Source organism: Microtus ochrogaster, unplaced genomic scaffold (assembly GCF_000317375.1).
Source record: "Microtus ochrogaster isolate Prairie Vole_2 unplaced genomic scaffold, MicOch1.0 UNK33, whole genome shotgun sequence".
NCBI lineage: Eukaryota > Metazoa > Chordata > Mammalia > Rodentia > Cricetidae > Microtus > Microtus ochrogaster.
The window spans coordinates 190821-204433 of record NW_004949131.1 but is presented as its reverse complement, the minus strand read 5'-3'; the positions used below and the strand labels follow the sequence as shown (position 1 = coordinate 204433).

Below are 13613 nucleotides of genomic sequence, written 5' to 3'. Positions count from 1 at the left end.
AGAGAGAGTACCTGCTCAGCCCTGAGTCCCGGTCTTCCACAATGCTCTGTGGGCCAGGAGCTTCTCCTCCTGCCCCAGCCCAACTGAACTCGGGATCTGATTCTGAAGCAAGATCCAGGGGTAATTTCTGCACACCAAAGTCTGGGGAAACAGTTGTCAGTCTGGGAATAAGTGACAAATGTTTACTGAGGAAATGTTTTGTGGCAGCAGTCTCTGGGGACGGCGAGGATGAATGTATGCTCTCTGGGGACTTCCAATTCTGAGCTGTGGCTGGGAGATGAAGCTTGGTGTCATTCAAAGGCAAACCAAATTAAGAATAGTAACAGATGAAACGCAGGGGAGAAAGCCTCCCAAGAGGCACAGGGAGGGTTTGGGTTTTGCTAGGTAGGCCGACAAAAGAAGGCAGACGCCTTGGAGATGGTTCAGGAAAGAGATGGGGGGCAGCTGAGCTGAGTTGCTGTGACAGTGTATCTTGCCTACCCTGCACCTCCCTTCTTGGGCCTCTAGGATGAGCTTCAGTAATGGAATACAGCCACATTGTTCCCTTGTTCAAAACCCAGCTGAACTCCCCACTTAAAGGATTAAGGTTTTAGGTGACCTGAGGGAGACCAGCCCCTCTCAAGCCCTCACCACCCCAGCAGCCAACTTTCTGGCCTCTCAGGATGCCTGCCCCTTTCTTCCTCATTTAGCAAGCTCCACCCATCCACGCTGGATATTTCCTTCCTCCGTGGCACCCCTCGCAGGTCTGTGTGTGTGAACTGTCCCCTCTCCTACAGTCTTCTCTCCCTCCATGGACCACCCTTTTTTTTTCTTGCATTGGAGCCATGCTAATCATCTCTGTATTGTTCCAATTTTAGTCTATGCGCTGCCAAAGGGAGCACCCAGCTCGCCCTCTAACCCACTTTCCGAGCACCGCTGTGCGAGTCTCTGTGTAACCCACCAGGCTGGATGTGGCCCTCTTGCCGGAGCATCAGCGCCCCCCCCTCCACTTTCCCATCCTGGTATTTACTCTGTGACTGCCAGTCTGATGTTAACTGAGTATCATGCGCCCCCTTCTTTGGGCCACCTGCTTGCAGTCCCTACTCCTGGCATCTCCTTCTCAATTTGGGAATATTAAGTCTTAGCTGTCACACCGCTCATTGCTGAGTCCCAGGCTCAGCTACCATGGCTCCTCTTGTCTTAGGTGTATGACGTAATTGCTATTGCTGGAGCACCAGTACCACATTTCTTGTCCGCAGCTCTGATGTCTCCCCTGAACTCAGCCACATAGCAGCCTCACTGAGTCTCAAACTCATTGACCTACTCCTGGCCTCAGCCTCAAGCTCACCTGGTGTTCCTAGTGGCATACACAACACTGCTGGTTCCCCCAGAGCAATCTTGCATGCTCTCAGCATGTCTGTTGGCAGAGTCTGTCGGTTCTTCCTAAGCTGCTCTCATTCCTGCACATGGCCCTCTCCTCTCTCACACTCTGATGGCTGCAGATGGCTAGGAGAGAAACCTTCCATCCCCTCACACCTCTGGCAGTAGAGGAGGACAGACACCACATAGGAGCCAGATAACCTCTCAAAAGCATGACCCCATTAGCCATGGATCCCAGCTCCCGAGTGACTCCTCTCTACACAGTATCAAGGAGCTAAGGTTGGGTGTAGTGATGCACACCTGTGGTCCCAGCACTGGGGTGGCAGAGGTAGGAAGAGCAGAAGTCCAAGCTACTTAGGGAGTTCAAGGTCAGCATGGGCTGCAGGAGACACAACACACACATACAATGACAGGTTGGGAGAGAAAGAGAGTGGGAGGGGAGGAGGAGGAAGAGAGGGAGAGATCTCTAGAGCCCATGTGAAAATCCCAGTGTGGTGATGTACAAGCTTGCCTGCACTTGGCCAGTGGAGACAGGATTCCTGGGACTTCCTGGCCAGCCAGCCTAGTCTAATCATCAAGCTCCCAGTTCCCAGTGAAAGATCCTGTTTCGAGCTGACTCCTGTGAACCACCACCTGCAGCTGACTTCTTACACAACCCAGGTTGACTATGCACATGTACATATGTGTACATGCGCATACACACACACACACACACACACACACACACACAAAAGCCCAGTTCCTCTTTCCAGACCCTTCATGAGCTGGTCTCACAGCCCCCTACTAATCCCCAGTCTCTCCAACCCTCCTGGGCTCTTTGCTCTGCACAGAAAGCCCATGACCCACAAGAGCTTTGCTCTTAAGCTTACCTGGACCTCTGCCCCTAATGCCTATATCACTTCTTGCAGGTCTCTCTAAGGAGCCCTTCTGCCCTAAACCCATTTAGAGCCACGCCCTCATACTCCTCCCCATCCCTGCTTGCCTTCTCCTTATAGTCCTGCTCACCAGGAGCATTGCAGCCTAGGGCTCTGTGGACATGTTTATCTTCCTCTCCTTGTGAAATACAAGGAGGGCCCTGGGGGAAGAACCGTGTTCGTTGAACTCCTTCCTCCCTCTGTTCCCATCATCTAGACCTGTGCCTGGCCTAGCCCATGGTGGTCTGCAGCAAACATACAATAGATGAATGAACCATGCATGAAAAAGACCACCATGACCCACCCTACTCGGTTCAGAGCCTACCACAGTAGTTATTCAATAAAAGGTAATAATCAAAGAGCCGGTAGCAAGACAGGCTTCGTGAAGGGTCTTCATTTAGGTGAGAGGCCAGCGCGCATTTTTCTTACAGTAAGTGGAAAATTTGATAAAGGTTTGAATCTGGGCCGTGAAGCTTAATTTTTCTCTGCAAATGAGGAAATGACCACTGAAGAGCAGAACCCATGAACATATTGTAGAAAAGTTCCACTTTTCTACTGAGGACTGAGAGGAATGGGAGCTGGGGCTCCTGATCTAAAGTCAGCACCAGGCCAGGGGACTCCCAGAAGGGCCGCCTGGCCAGTCTCACAAACAGAAGGTACCACAAAAACCACACAAGAAGTATGCCAGGTTTGGCTTCAGAGTGTGCCCTTGCCCCCCACCCCCAACCCCTCCAGTCTACTTTGGTTCTGCTATGTTTCTGAAAGGACTATGAACTATTCCAATGCACAAAACTTATGCCGTGTGCGGTCAAAATATAGGTCACTCGGAGCAAGGATAGAAGCTGCTGGGGCCATCCATGCCCTGTAGACCATAGGATGATTACTTTCTACATCCTCAGACCTGCACCTGCCATCCAGATGCTCCCGCATGCCTTGCCTACGAAAGCACCTGTGCCTGACTCCCATCCTGCTTTGATGATAAAGTAGCTACACACTAGAATGGCGGATCACAGTGCCCAAGGGAGCTTGACTTTTCTGGTTTTTCATCCTTTTCCTCTCTCCCTCCCTTTCCTTCCTGCTCCCCTTCCCCCTTTATGTCTTGGTTACTTCCTAAATACCTTTCTTTTTTCAATAGTACCCCCCATACATCCCCTATCCAGATTCACCACTGGTCCATACTTGCCCCATTAAAACTGTAAAGCAATACAAGCCAGATTTCAACCTCCAAACCCCTCACAACTCAGCCCCAGAGCACAGAAAAGGACTTCTCTCCTCTGGTGAGAAGAGCCAGGCTTCTATGCACCCTTCCGGTGGGACATGGCCAGTCAGCTCTTGAGGGACATGCCTGTCTCCTGAAAAGACATTTTCTCAACAGTTTCCTCTTCTCCCGACCACCCACTAAAGCAGCCAGTGCTCCTCCTCAGGAACTGTCTTTTGTCTGTTGTGTTTAAAGATAAACATCAGAGAATAAACTGTGGCTTCATAACCGAAGTTGTTCCTGAGAAGTCTACCCCGGGCCAGCATACACAGGCTTGTTGGTGTGCTGTGAGTTCACTTGCCTTGAAATGGCCTGGACATTCCTGGACATTCTAAGACTTTGGTGGTTTGGCATTTACTCAGGTGCTTGCTGGTCTGTCTTTTCCCTAAGTTAATATCTGAGGATCCAGGAACTGCCATTAGCCCACAAGTGTTTGTAGTCCCTGGTAGCTGAGATGGAAACCCTGTCGAAGCCTCGTAATCTCGAGTCCCTTCTGAGCGGCATGAGGGCCTATTTGAAGGCTTTTCCACCCAGGGCTTAGCAGACAGGTTGAGAGTAGGGAGTGAGGGGTAGTGTTCTTTGTTTTCATTTACCACTTAGGGCACTGCTACACAGAGATGGGGTCTGTCCACGTGGGTGCTTGTGTTGTTGATTCTCACCAGTCTGAGGGGACGGGGCTTAAGTGGAGGACTGAACTGCGCTCTGAAGACTGGCGGGCCTGTGAGACTCTGAAGTGTAGCATGGGTGGTACCCATAGTTGTATTTGGGGGGGGGGAGGAAGCTGTGAATTTTCATGAGGAATAGGCAGGAAGTAAAGTCCAAGGACATCAACCATCAACCGTTGCTCACTAAGACAGTAAGGAGTGTGCGTGCGTGTGTGTGTGTGTGTGTGTGTGTGTGTGTGTGTGTGTGTGTGTGTGTTATGCACATGCACGTGTACCTGTGCATATGTGTGTTTATTTTCTTATTGTGTGCTTACTTGCCTGATTTGTTGAGCTCAGGCTGGCCTTGAACTTACAATCCTCTGGAGTGCTGGGGTTATGTGTGCTACCACACCTGGCTACACCTGTGCATCTCTCGAAGAGCAATCAGCCCTCATTCCATCCCCAGCTCACACCATCTTCCTTGCTCTCTCCCCAGGACCAGCTCTCCGAGCCCCGCTCCCCAGCCAATGGAGACTATCGAGACACTGGGATGGTCCTTGTGAACCCCTTCTGCCAGGAAACACTGTTCGTGGGAACGGATCAAGTTTCTGAGATCTAGATGCAGCAGCCTCTGTGTTGCCACTCCCTATTTTTTGTCTCTAAATTATAAATATACAAATATATATATTATAAATATAACCTTTGTGTAACCCTGACTTAATAAGAAACATTTTCAGCTTTTTTTCTTAAGAATTGTCAACATCTTTTTTACAAGTGTGGTTTAAAAAAAAAATTTACAGAATGACCCATGGCTTTATAAAATAAAGGTATTTCTAAGCAAAGCAGTTGCACTGATTGCTTCTCTTGGCTGTTCTGGGCACATAGGGGTCCCAGGAGCCCTGGGTAGGTGAGGAAAGAGATCAATCCCCCATGGAAGCTGAATGACTTGATGGCCAAGTGAGTGGTCCCTTGTGTGTCCCTGAAGCTCTGGTTCCCTTGACTCAATATGTCTGCACTTCCTGTCTCCATGTGTGTATACTAGTGGCGGGAACTGGGGAGCCAAAGCAGAAGACACAGGCAAGCGTACAAAACAGAAGGGAACTTGCCACCCTGAAGCCTCACTATGCCATCTCTAAATGTCAAGTTATAATGGATCTATGGGAGACATCAAGGCATCATGGGGTTCCAAGGCCCCTTATATCACCCCACAGGGTGCTCCCACCCTGCTAGAACAAACGGGACTGTGTTTGTTTAGCAAGAAAGTGCTCCCTAGAAACCCTTCCGTGCATCCCTTTCCAATGCCTCCCCCTCGCCCTGGACCCTATGCCTCTCTTCCTGGGAGGATGGACTCAGAGACCGGCCTTGGGGCTGTGCCACACTTGATCTTCCCTGTTCAAGGAACAAGTATTTGTTGAGATTCTGTATTGCTCTCTCTGAAGGCAATGATGTTATGCCCCCTGAGAAACCGGTCTATAAAGAAAGCCTGGTGTAGAACTATTTTTTTTAACCTTTTCCATTAAATCTTTAAAGAAAAAGATTGCCAAATGAATCGCTCGAGAGAAGTGCCATTCTGTCTACAGGCAGAAGCACTGCAGACCTATCTGCCCATGAACTTGCTATCAGCTTTCACTGTCCCCTGCCTCCCGGCTCTTGCTCCCCTGGTCCAGGTCCAACTGCATTCCCAGCTCACACTGTGCCCAGTGTGGTCAATAGGGAGCAGACCCTCAAAAAACCCAGAGGGGCCGCGGGAGACAGCCGCTTTCTCTCTTCCCTTCCTAGCCCACTGTGGCTAGAAATCCAACTTCTTCAATGCCCCCTTAAAAGAAAAATAGTTTGATAGTATATTTTGAATATAGATGTTCTTATTGTCAGATTGGGACTTGAATTGACTGTTGATTTCGATGTCTGCGTTGTTGCTGTGTTCTTACCACGACTTCTCCTCCTCCTCCATTCTCCTTTCAGACAGAAAGGCGGCCTTCAGAATTAACATGTGTTCTCAATGTTGTGTGGACCTACTGAACATGAGTCTGCTTGTCTCTTTTCAAAGACTTCACCCCACAAACGTAGCAGGTTAAATGTCGTGCCGAGACTCGCTCTCTCACGTGTTGCTGTCTGACCTTAACCTTATCATAATATTTCTGTCAGCTATTGCATTGACTATGCCAATGTGTGTGAGTATGTATAGGGAAAACTTGTTTGTAAAGTAAAATTTATATATAATATATGTCAAAGATACATATGTTATATATACATTTGTGGATGTATGACTTATTTTTCCGTATCCACAGAATTCAGCTACCGTGTATATATAAATAAACTTATTTTATTACCCAGAGGAGCAAGTTGCTAATACATTTTTGCATTCTTTTTATAATAACCTTTGAGTCTCCCCTTCAATGGTACCCATAACCATCCTATTTCCATGTGTAATTTTTTTTATCTAATTGAACATTATATTGAATTTCACAACTGTGATGAGTTTACAGGGCCACTGAAATATTCGGTAAAACTGCTCTTTTAGAACAAGAGGGTGGTTTTTCTAAGGGAGAGTTTGCTCTCTTCTGATCTTCCAAACATTGGGATCCATTGAGGTGCCTTCCTCTGCCTGTCCCCATCTCCAGGGGACTGTGTAGATTTGAAATAAAAATGCCTTTGGGTCTAAGAGTGTCCAAAACCACTGATCACTTCCATTCCCGGGCAGTAACAGTGCCTGGGCCACATAACACCTTTACAGGTGGCCTGAGCTTCCTTTAGCCTTGGACAGTTTATCCAGAGCTGACTGAAATGCGGCTCCATGGGACCCAGCAGTACCGCCTGGATTAGGAGGCTGTTACCAGGGCACCGTGGGAGTGGCAGAGATGGTATTCATAGGAAGAGTGCCACACCCATAGAAGCTAAGGCCTATAAGCTACAGCCCTTTGCTTGACTCAATTGGCTCCTTAATCGGTTAATCAAATGATCAACACTGATATTTAATGAAGTATCTCCTGGGAGGTGGACCTCAGTTAAGTACCTTACAATCATGAAGATCCAAGTTTGATCCCCAGAACCCACGTAAAATACCTGGGTGTGCTGACGCGTGCTTCTATTCCCAGCACTAGGGAGGCAGAGCCAAGCAGATCCCCGGGGCTCACTGACCAGCAAGTCTAGGCTAATCGGTGGGTTCCAGGCCAATAAGAGACCCTGTCTGAAAAAGTAAAGTGGATAGCCCCCAAGGACAGCCCTAAATTTGATCTCTGGCCTCCACGTGTGCATACAAAACTAACAAAGGGCTTCCTACATCGTCTCAAGTGAACGAGGTGGAAGGGGAAGGTTGAAAGTTTCATGGACAGACAAGTCCACAGAGTGCTCTAGCAGATGAGTAGGACCTGTGACCCTGGCAATTGGTAGGTGCTAGAGACACCCTTATGTAAGTCTCCAGAGCAGAGCTGCTCCGCTGTGTTCTGGACATGGGCTCTCGGCCCTTTGTCACAGAGGGACGTAATAGCATCTTTGAGATAATACTTCTGGAATCATACAGTGTGCACCCAAACAGCAGTACTTGTCAACGCGAGAGTTTCCTACCTTCTAAAGTTGGATGGAAAAGTCAGTGAGATAGAGCGTGGAATTGTGCTCAGAATTGGGGTGTACTCTGTACCTATCAGAAGTTGACTCCTGGTCCCTTCTCTTGCCTGGGTTCCATCCTCACATTACAGAATCAAGAACTATGTCTATCTCTAGATCTGGGATGCCTAGTTTCAATACACTAAAACCTCAGCACGTGCCCAAGCTGGAGGGACCATGTTAGCTCCCCAAGAAGGAAAGTGTGACTTGGAGCCTGCCAAGGGCAAGGATTAAAACCTGGGGTGCCCAGCAAACCCTAACATGTAGCACCCATGGGTGCTTTCCGGAAATTGCTTTGTTGTCTTTGCTTCCTGGTCTTGTTAAAGGGGAGACAGAGGTGGGAAAGGGACCAGAGCCTAACAAATAGCTGCCCAGCAGCTCCAGTGCTAAACTGGCTCCAGAACGTCTGATGTGTCAGAGTTAGCAATCAGGCTGATGTACAGCAAGGTCTAGAGGAGGAGAAACATGGCTGAGGGCCAGCAGCTGACAAGCAGTGTGTCAGAGGGCAGACGTGAGGAGGAGGGAGAGAGAAGTTGGAGGGCTGGAAGAGCTGCCAGGCCTGAGGGAAGAAGATAGCGGCAGGACTGCTTTGTGTCCCTTGGGTCTCTGGGGCGGCCTTCCTCCATGACTGGCTCACATCCATGTCTGTCCTCTGGTCCTGTGTGGATGTACACACACACACACACACACACACACACACACACACACACACACACACACACACACACCCCTACCTCAGCATAAGAAAGTATGCGGAAAGCCCCTGAGTCCCCGGCTTGTGTTGTGAGATCTGGAGGAGGCGATCAGTACACATGCCATCTAAGGTCCTCAAGCCTGTTTTCCTCACCAGTGACACAGAACCGCTTGTTGCCTCCCTGCCCCTCTCAATGGCAACAAGACACACAAACCCAAGTGTATGCACCTAGTATGTGTGAGACCCCGGATTCTATCGCAGGAATTAGAGGAATATCAGAAGTTCAAGGTCATCCTGGCTACATATGAATTTTGAGGCCAGCCTCAGAGACCCTGTCTAAAATAAAAGGCAAATCTAGATGATTCATTCCCACAGCCTGCTCTGCTCCAGCACCCTCCCCCGCCAACAGAAAAGTCTAGAGGTTGGGCACATGACCTAGTATCAGAGAATGCCTGTGTGCCTCTCACAGGCTGGTGGGGTGGTTCTCTTCCAGCTCAATGAATGACAGAAGCTCGTGGAAAGCAGTAGACAAAGAACAGGGGAGCTTCCAGAGAGGCCCATGACCAGGCCATGGGGATGCTGGGGCTAGCAACCAAAGCCACTGGACTCTGTAAACCTGCTGGGCACCACAGAGGCAGAGAGAATGATGAGCGAGAGAAGAGGGGCAGTGGACTTGACCCCTGGAGCCAACTCCAGCATGCCCCTGCAGAGGCACAGAAGGTCCCTCAGGGGGACACGATCTCCATCCTCCCTTGAGAGCCCTCCAGCCTCTAGGACCAGTGCTGTGGGTAGCCTCATCCATGCACCCGGAGTCTATGTAGGAGTAGCACCCAGTGGGTGCATAGGTGGCCTCAGTGCCCGAGTAACCCGCCGGGCCCTAGGCATCAGCAGTGTCTTCCTGCAGGGCCTACGGAGCTCAAGCCTTGCCACTGTGCCTGCTCCAGACGCAGAAAGGGATCACACTGCTGCTGAAAACCTGGGGGGCTGTCTAGTGGAATATATGACCAAGGTGCACGCTCTGGAGCAAGTCAGCCAGGAGCTGGAAACACAGCTACGGGCTCACCTGGAAAGCAAGGCCAAGCGCTCTGGAGGCTGGGATACCCTTCGAGCCTCCTGGGCCAGCAGCTACCAGCAGGTAAGTCCTCCAGCTGTGCCTCTAAAGGCTTGCTGGAGCCCTGAGAGGGGATGCTGAAGGCTGCAGAAAAGATGGGGAGGAGTCTGAGGCCAAGAAAGCTGACCACTCTTGTACCCAGACTGCCGGCGGTCTCGGTCTAATAATAACCTTAGCTGCCATTCACTGAGGCTGACAAGGGGCCAGGACCCCCAGGCATAGCACATGTACCACCCCCAAGTCATTCCAACAGTGCTCTGTGACCAGACTAGCACTGTGTACACTTTTCAAATAAGAAAACCATGTACATGGCCCAGGTTCACAAGCTAACAGAGCTGTAGTTTTCAACCCATGGGTTGTAACCCCTTGGGGGCCGCATAGCAGACATCCTGCAGATCAGAGATTTACATTATGATTCATAACAGTAGCAAAGTTACAGTTATGAAGTAGCAATGAAATACTTTTAAGGTTGGGGGGAGGTCACCGCAGCATGAGGAGCTGTATTAAAAAGGGTTGCAGCCTTAGGAAGGTTGAGAACCACTGTAATAGAAAGACATAGCCGATATCTGAACCTGGCCTTTTCTCTCCTCAAAGTTGCATTTGTGCTGTTATCTGGGGCTGCCTCTGTCACTGTCACTGTCAAGTGTTTTCAAGCCATCATAGAACCAAATACCATTGAGTGGATGTGCTATTAAAAGATGGCTAAATGAAGGTGTGCTTCTGTACCCACGTATAACAGGCAATAGGGATCAATGGGAATATGGTATACTGATTAATTTTCAGTTTTCTACTGCCTATTAGGGGTGTACTTGTGTGTACATGTGTAAAAATAGGTGAAGTTGGTGTTAATATTATCTCATTTAACTCAATATAGCAAAAATTATTTCAGCACAAAATCAATATAAAAATACCAGCACAACAGTTTAGATTTAAATAGAACTTTCTGGATGGCAGAAACGTCTTAGTCTTGGCCGTCTGTTGTGTGATTTCTCCTGGGCAGATAGGAACAAGTACACTTGCATCCCAGACAGGGTGCCACCAACAGATCAAAAAGTCTACTCAAATCTAGCTTAGTGACCAGTGAGATCATTGGGGTTACTTACAGGAGTATAATTGATTCAAAGGAAGCTGCATCCCTGAAAAGCACATGGGTGATGCTCATGAAAGCTGCATCCCTGGAGCGCCCTGCCCAACTTTCAGGCAGCTCTGTGGAAGTCTCTCTTCCTTAACAAGGGTTTATCGCATGCATATATAACTGGGGGAGGGGGCACTCATAACTTGCTGAACTCATTAAGTTTTCTTAAGCTTCCTGATCTTAGGAACCACCCTCCTCCCTCCCAAAGGGAGGGATTTCAACTCAGGAAAAGAGCTACGCAACACTCTCTGTTCCATCCGAGCCCTTGGGATGTGGTTATGAGATGAAGGACTTGACGTTTTTGCTTTACTTGGATTCTATTCCTTCGGATCACTACGTAGAGCAGTTAGTCATCTTGACGGGCAGGGATGCAGAGGCCTCCCGTCCTCCTCACTTGGTCAGGGCTGCGTCCTATTCTCTGGGATAATTTCTGTAGAGATCCAAGCTCACCCATCAGTTCTGCCCTCAAGCTGTGGTCTCAAGGCTGGAATCGTACCAACATAGCTGGTCTCTCTGTGGGAAGCTGACTTCTCTCTCTCCCCTTCCTCCCCACATGCTGGCCTTGGGATCCCTGCACACTAAATCAGTCTCTAATCTAGCCAGAAGCAGCTCAATCCCATTTGTTCCCTGGAGTCAGGCATGCAGCCTGAAAGTCACAAACTATCTGTGTGTGGTTGGGCGGTATCAAGCAGGGGCAGACATGGAGTCCCCATTTCATCCCATGATGCTTCTCCTTCACGGTTCTCAGCACACATACACCCCAGAGAAGGAAGGTACAACACTATCCTCTGGCTGGTGTAGCTGTTCTGCCCACATTGTTGTGAGGGAGAGCCCCAAACTTCCAGGGCCTCACAGCCTGTCTAAGAGGTAGCCAATCCTCAGGGAGTCCCTGCAACCATCTAGATTTCAGATACGTATAACATATTAACCCCTAGACTATCCCAGATATTCCAGCCCAGCAGCATCTGCTGGACAGTATGACACCTGGATGCCATGCACATGTGCCGGGAGGGAACCAGACATCCCGGCATGGTTAGAAAGTTCAACCACAGAGCCTAGTGAGAAGCTGCATATTGCAACTGGCTACGAAAACTTTTATAGTGCCTAAGCCTCAATTTCTCATCCACAAACTGTGGATTTAATAATGTCTCCACAATCCAGCAACTCTGTAACCCATAGACTAGACAGCTATAAAACACCTCAATAGAACAGTCATGAAGAATGGACACCAAGACTTCAGCTTCTGCTCCTAGTGGTCAAAGTCCAAAGTGGCAGCCATTTTCCTCTAAAGCATCCATGAATGCCTAGATAGGAACAGACACAACCCCCTTCTCCCCATTCTCTTCCTCGATATTAAGATTCACGTTCCTGATTACTCAGCCTTAGAACCACTCAGGCCCCTTCTCCTGCTCAGCATTGAAAGCAAGTGGGAAAAGTCCCAGGGGGTGACCTCTGAGACCAAAGGACCAGAAAACCCAACTCCTGGTCCAGGGGGAGGAGGCTCTGCTTCCTTGCTCTGAGTTCCTGACTTTTCCTATCAAGCAGGTTCCAATCCAGAACCAGCTCTGGCAGCAACAGATTCTTTTCTCCTCAATAGCCAAACACAAGCTTGCGCCGAGAGACCTCCCTGTGCCCAGCTGCAGATAAAATAGCTGAGATGAACATTGGTGTAGTGAATGTCAGTGCACGTGGGAGCTCAGCCAGGGTGAGGGAGAAACTCCCTGGGGAAGAGCAGGGGATGTGGAGTTCTAGAACTGGATATGGAGGAGAGGTACTGGGCTCTCCACAGGGAGAAGGCAAACTGAAATCAAAATTATTGAAAGGTCTAAGAACTGGGGTTCTAAATTGGCTATTTTCTCTCCCTTGGGGAGACAGCCTATATGCTGAACATTTGTCTGTTTGGAGAAACTGCTAGAAGGCTGAGGGTGCCGTTCAGTGCCCCATTCTCTCACCATGGAGGCTGTGGGCCTGGCGTTGCAACGACACTGACAGCTGACCTCACCCACTAGGTGAAAAAGGCAGTGGGGTCAGCATTGAGACCAACACCCTGTTGTCTCTGAAAGGAGGCCAGAGGGGCAGAGCAGAACTCTGGGCTGTGTTAGTGTCTACAAAACCCTACATGTATTTCCCAAGGGAAATATTCAATTGCTCTTCCTTTTCTCGTTTAATGTGCACACATGTATGCATGTGCATGTGTGCGCTGTGTGTTTGTTGATACAGGGTCCTGGCTAGAATGGCAACTACTATGTAAGCCCAGGCTAGACTCAAACTTGCAACAATTCTCCTGTCTCAGCCTCCCAGGTGCTAGGATTATAGACTTGTACCTCCACATCTTGATCAATCAATTTATATTTCTGATAAAATATAGTTTGGCAGGCTAGACTGTGGGGCAGTGACTGCCAGCTAAGCTTTGTAGGACCCTACAGTGTGGTTAAAAACATCATGACATAGAGGAGCAGATATTTTGGGAAATTCTTAGGGACAGGGATGGCTAAGATTGGCAGAACATTTTCAGTAAGTCCGGGAAGGAAAGGGAACATGCGGCCGATACTTAGAGGTAGTCTTAAGTTGTTTCCTAAGAAGGGAAACCTCTGATTTCCTAAGAGGTCTGGCTATATAGAGTATCTGAGAAGGCTGAAAAAGCACAGAGAGGCAAACCTGTGGCTCATACACCCCATTCAGTCACTCTTAAATCTTAGAATACCTTGCAATGTGGGGCTCTTGTTGAAGAATGGGGGACACGTTGGTCCATGTAATGAAAAACATAAGTGGTACAAAGTCTGGGAACTTTGAAACCAAATGGTCCCAAGGTTAAGCTCAAACCCTGTCACTTGCCACCTACATGACCTTAAGTCAGTCGGCTTCTGCAAAGATGTCTGTATATCTAGGTTTCTC

General features: G+C 49.0%; 2 protein-coding genes and 1 pseudogene across 4 annotated transcripts in view; 2 read left to right on the top strand and 1 right to left on the bottom strand.

Moving 5' to 3' along the window:
• Positions 1-6514, top strand: part of Tmem108 (transmembrane protein 108) — a 423034-nt gene extending 416520 nt beyond the window's left edge. For all 3 annotated transcript variants that reach the window (XM_026789945.1, XM_026789944.1, XM_013354232.2), the window contains exon 6: positions 4672-6514. In XM_026789945.1, the coding sequence (XP_026645746.1) occupies positions 4672-4794 (123 nt within the window). In that variant the 3' untranslated portion in view covers positions 4795-6514. The remainder of the gene's footprint in view (positions 1-4671) is intronic.
• Positions 811-881, bottom strand: LOC113458489 (annotated as a pseudogene).
• Positions 6515-9118: 2604 nt separating the features above from the next.
• Positions 9119-13613, top strand: part of Bfsp2 (beaded filament structural protein 2) — a 60258-nt gene continuing 55763 nt past the window's right edge. Inside the window, exon 1 of the mRNA XM_013354216.2 lies at positions 9119-9607. Within this exon, the coding sequence (XP_013209670.2) occupies positions 9119-9607 (489 nt within the window). The remainder of the gene's footprint in view (positions 9608-13613) is intronic.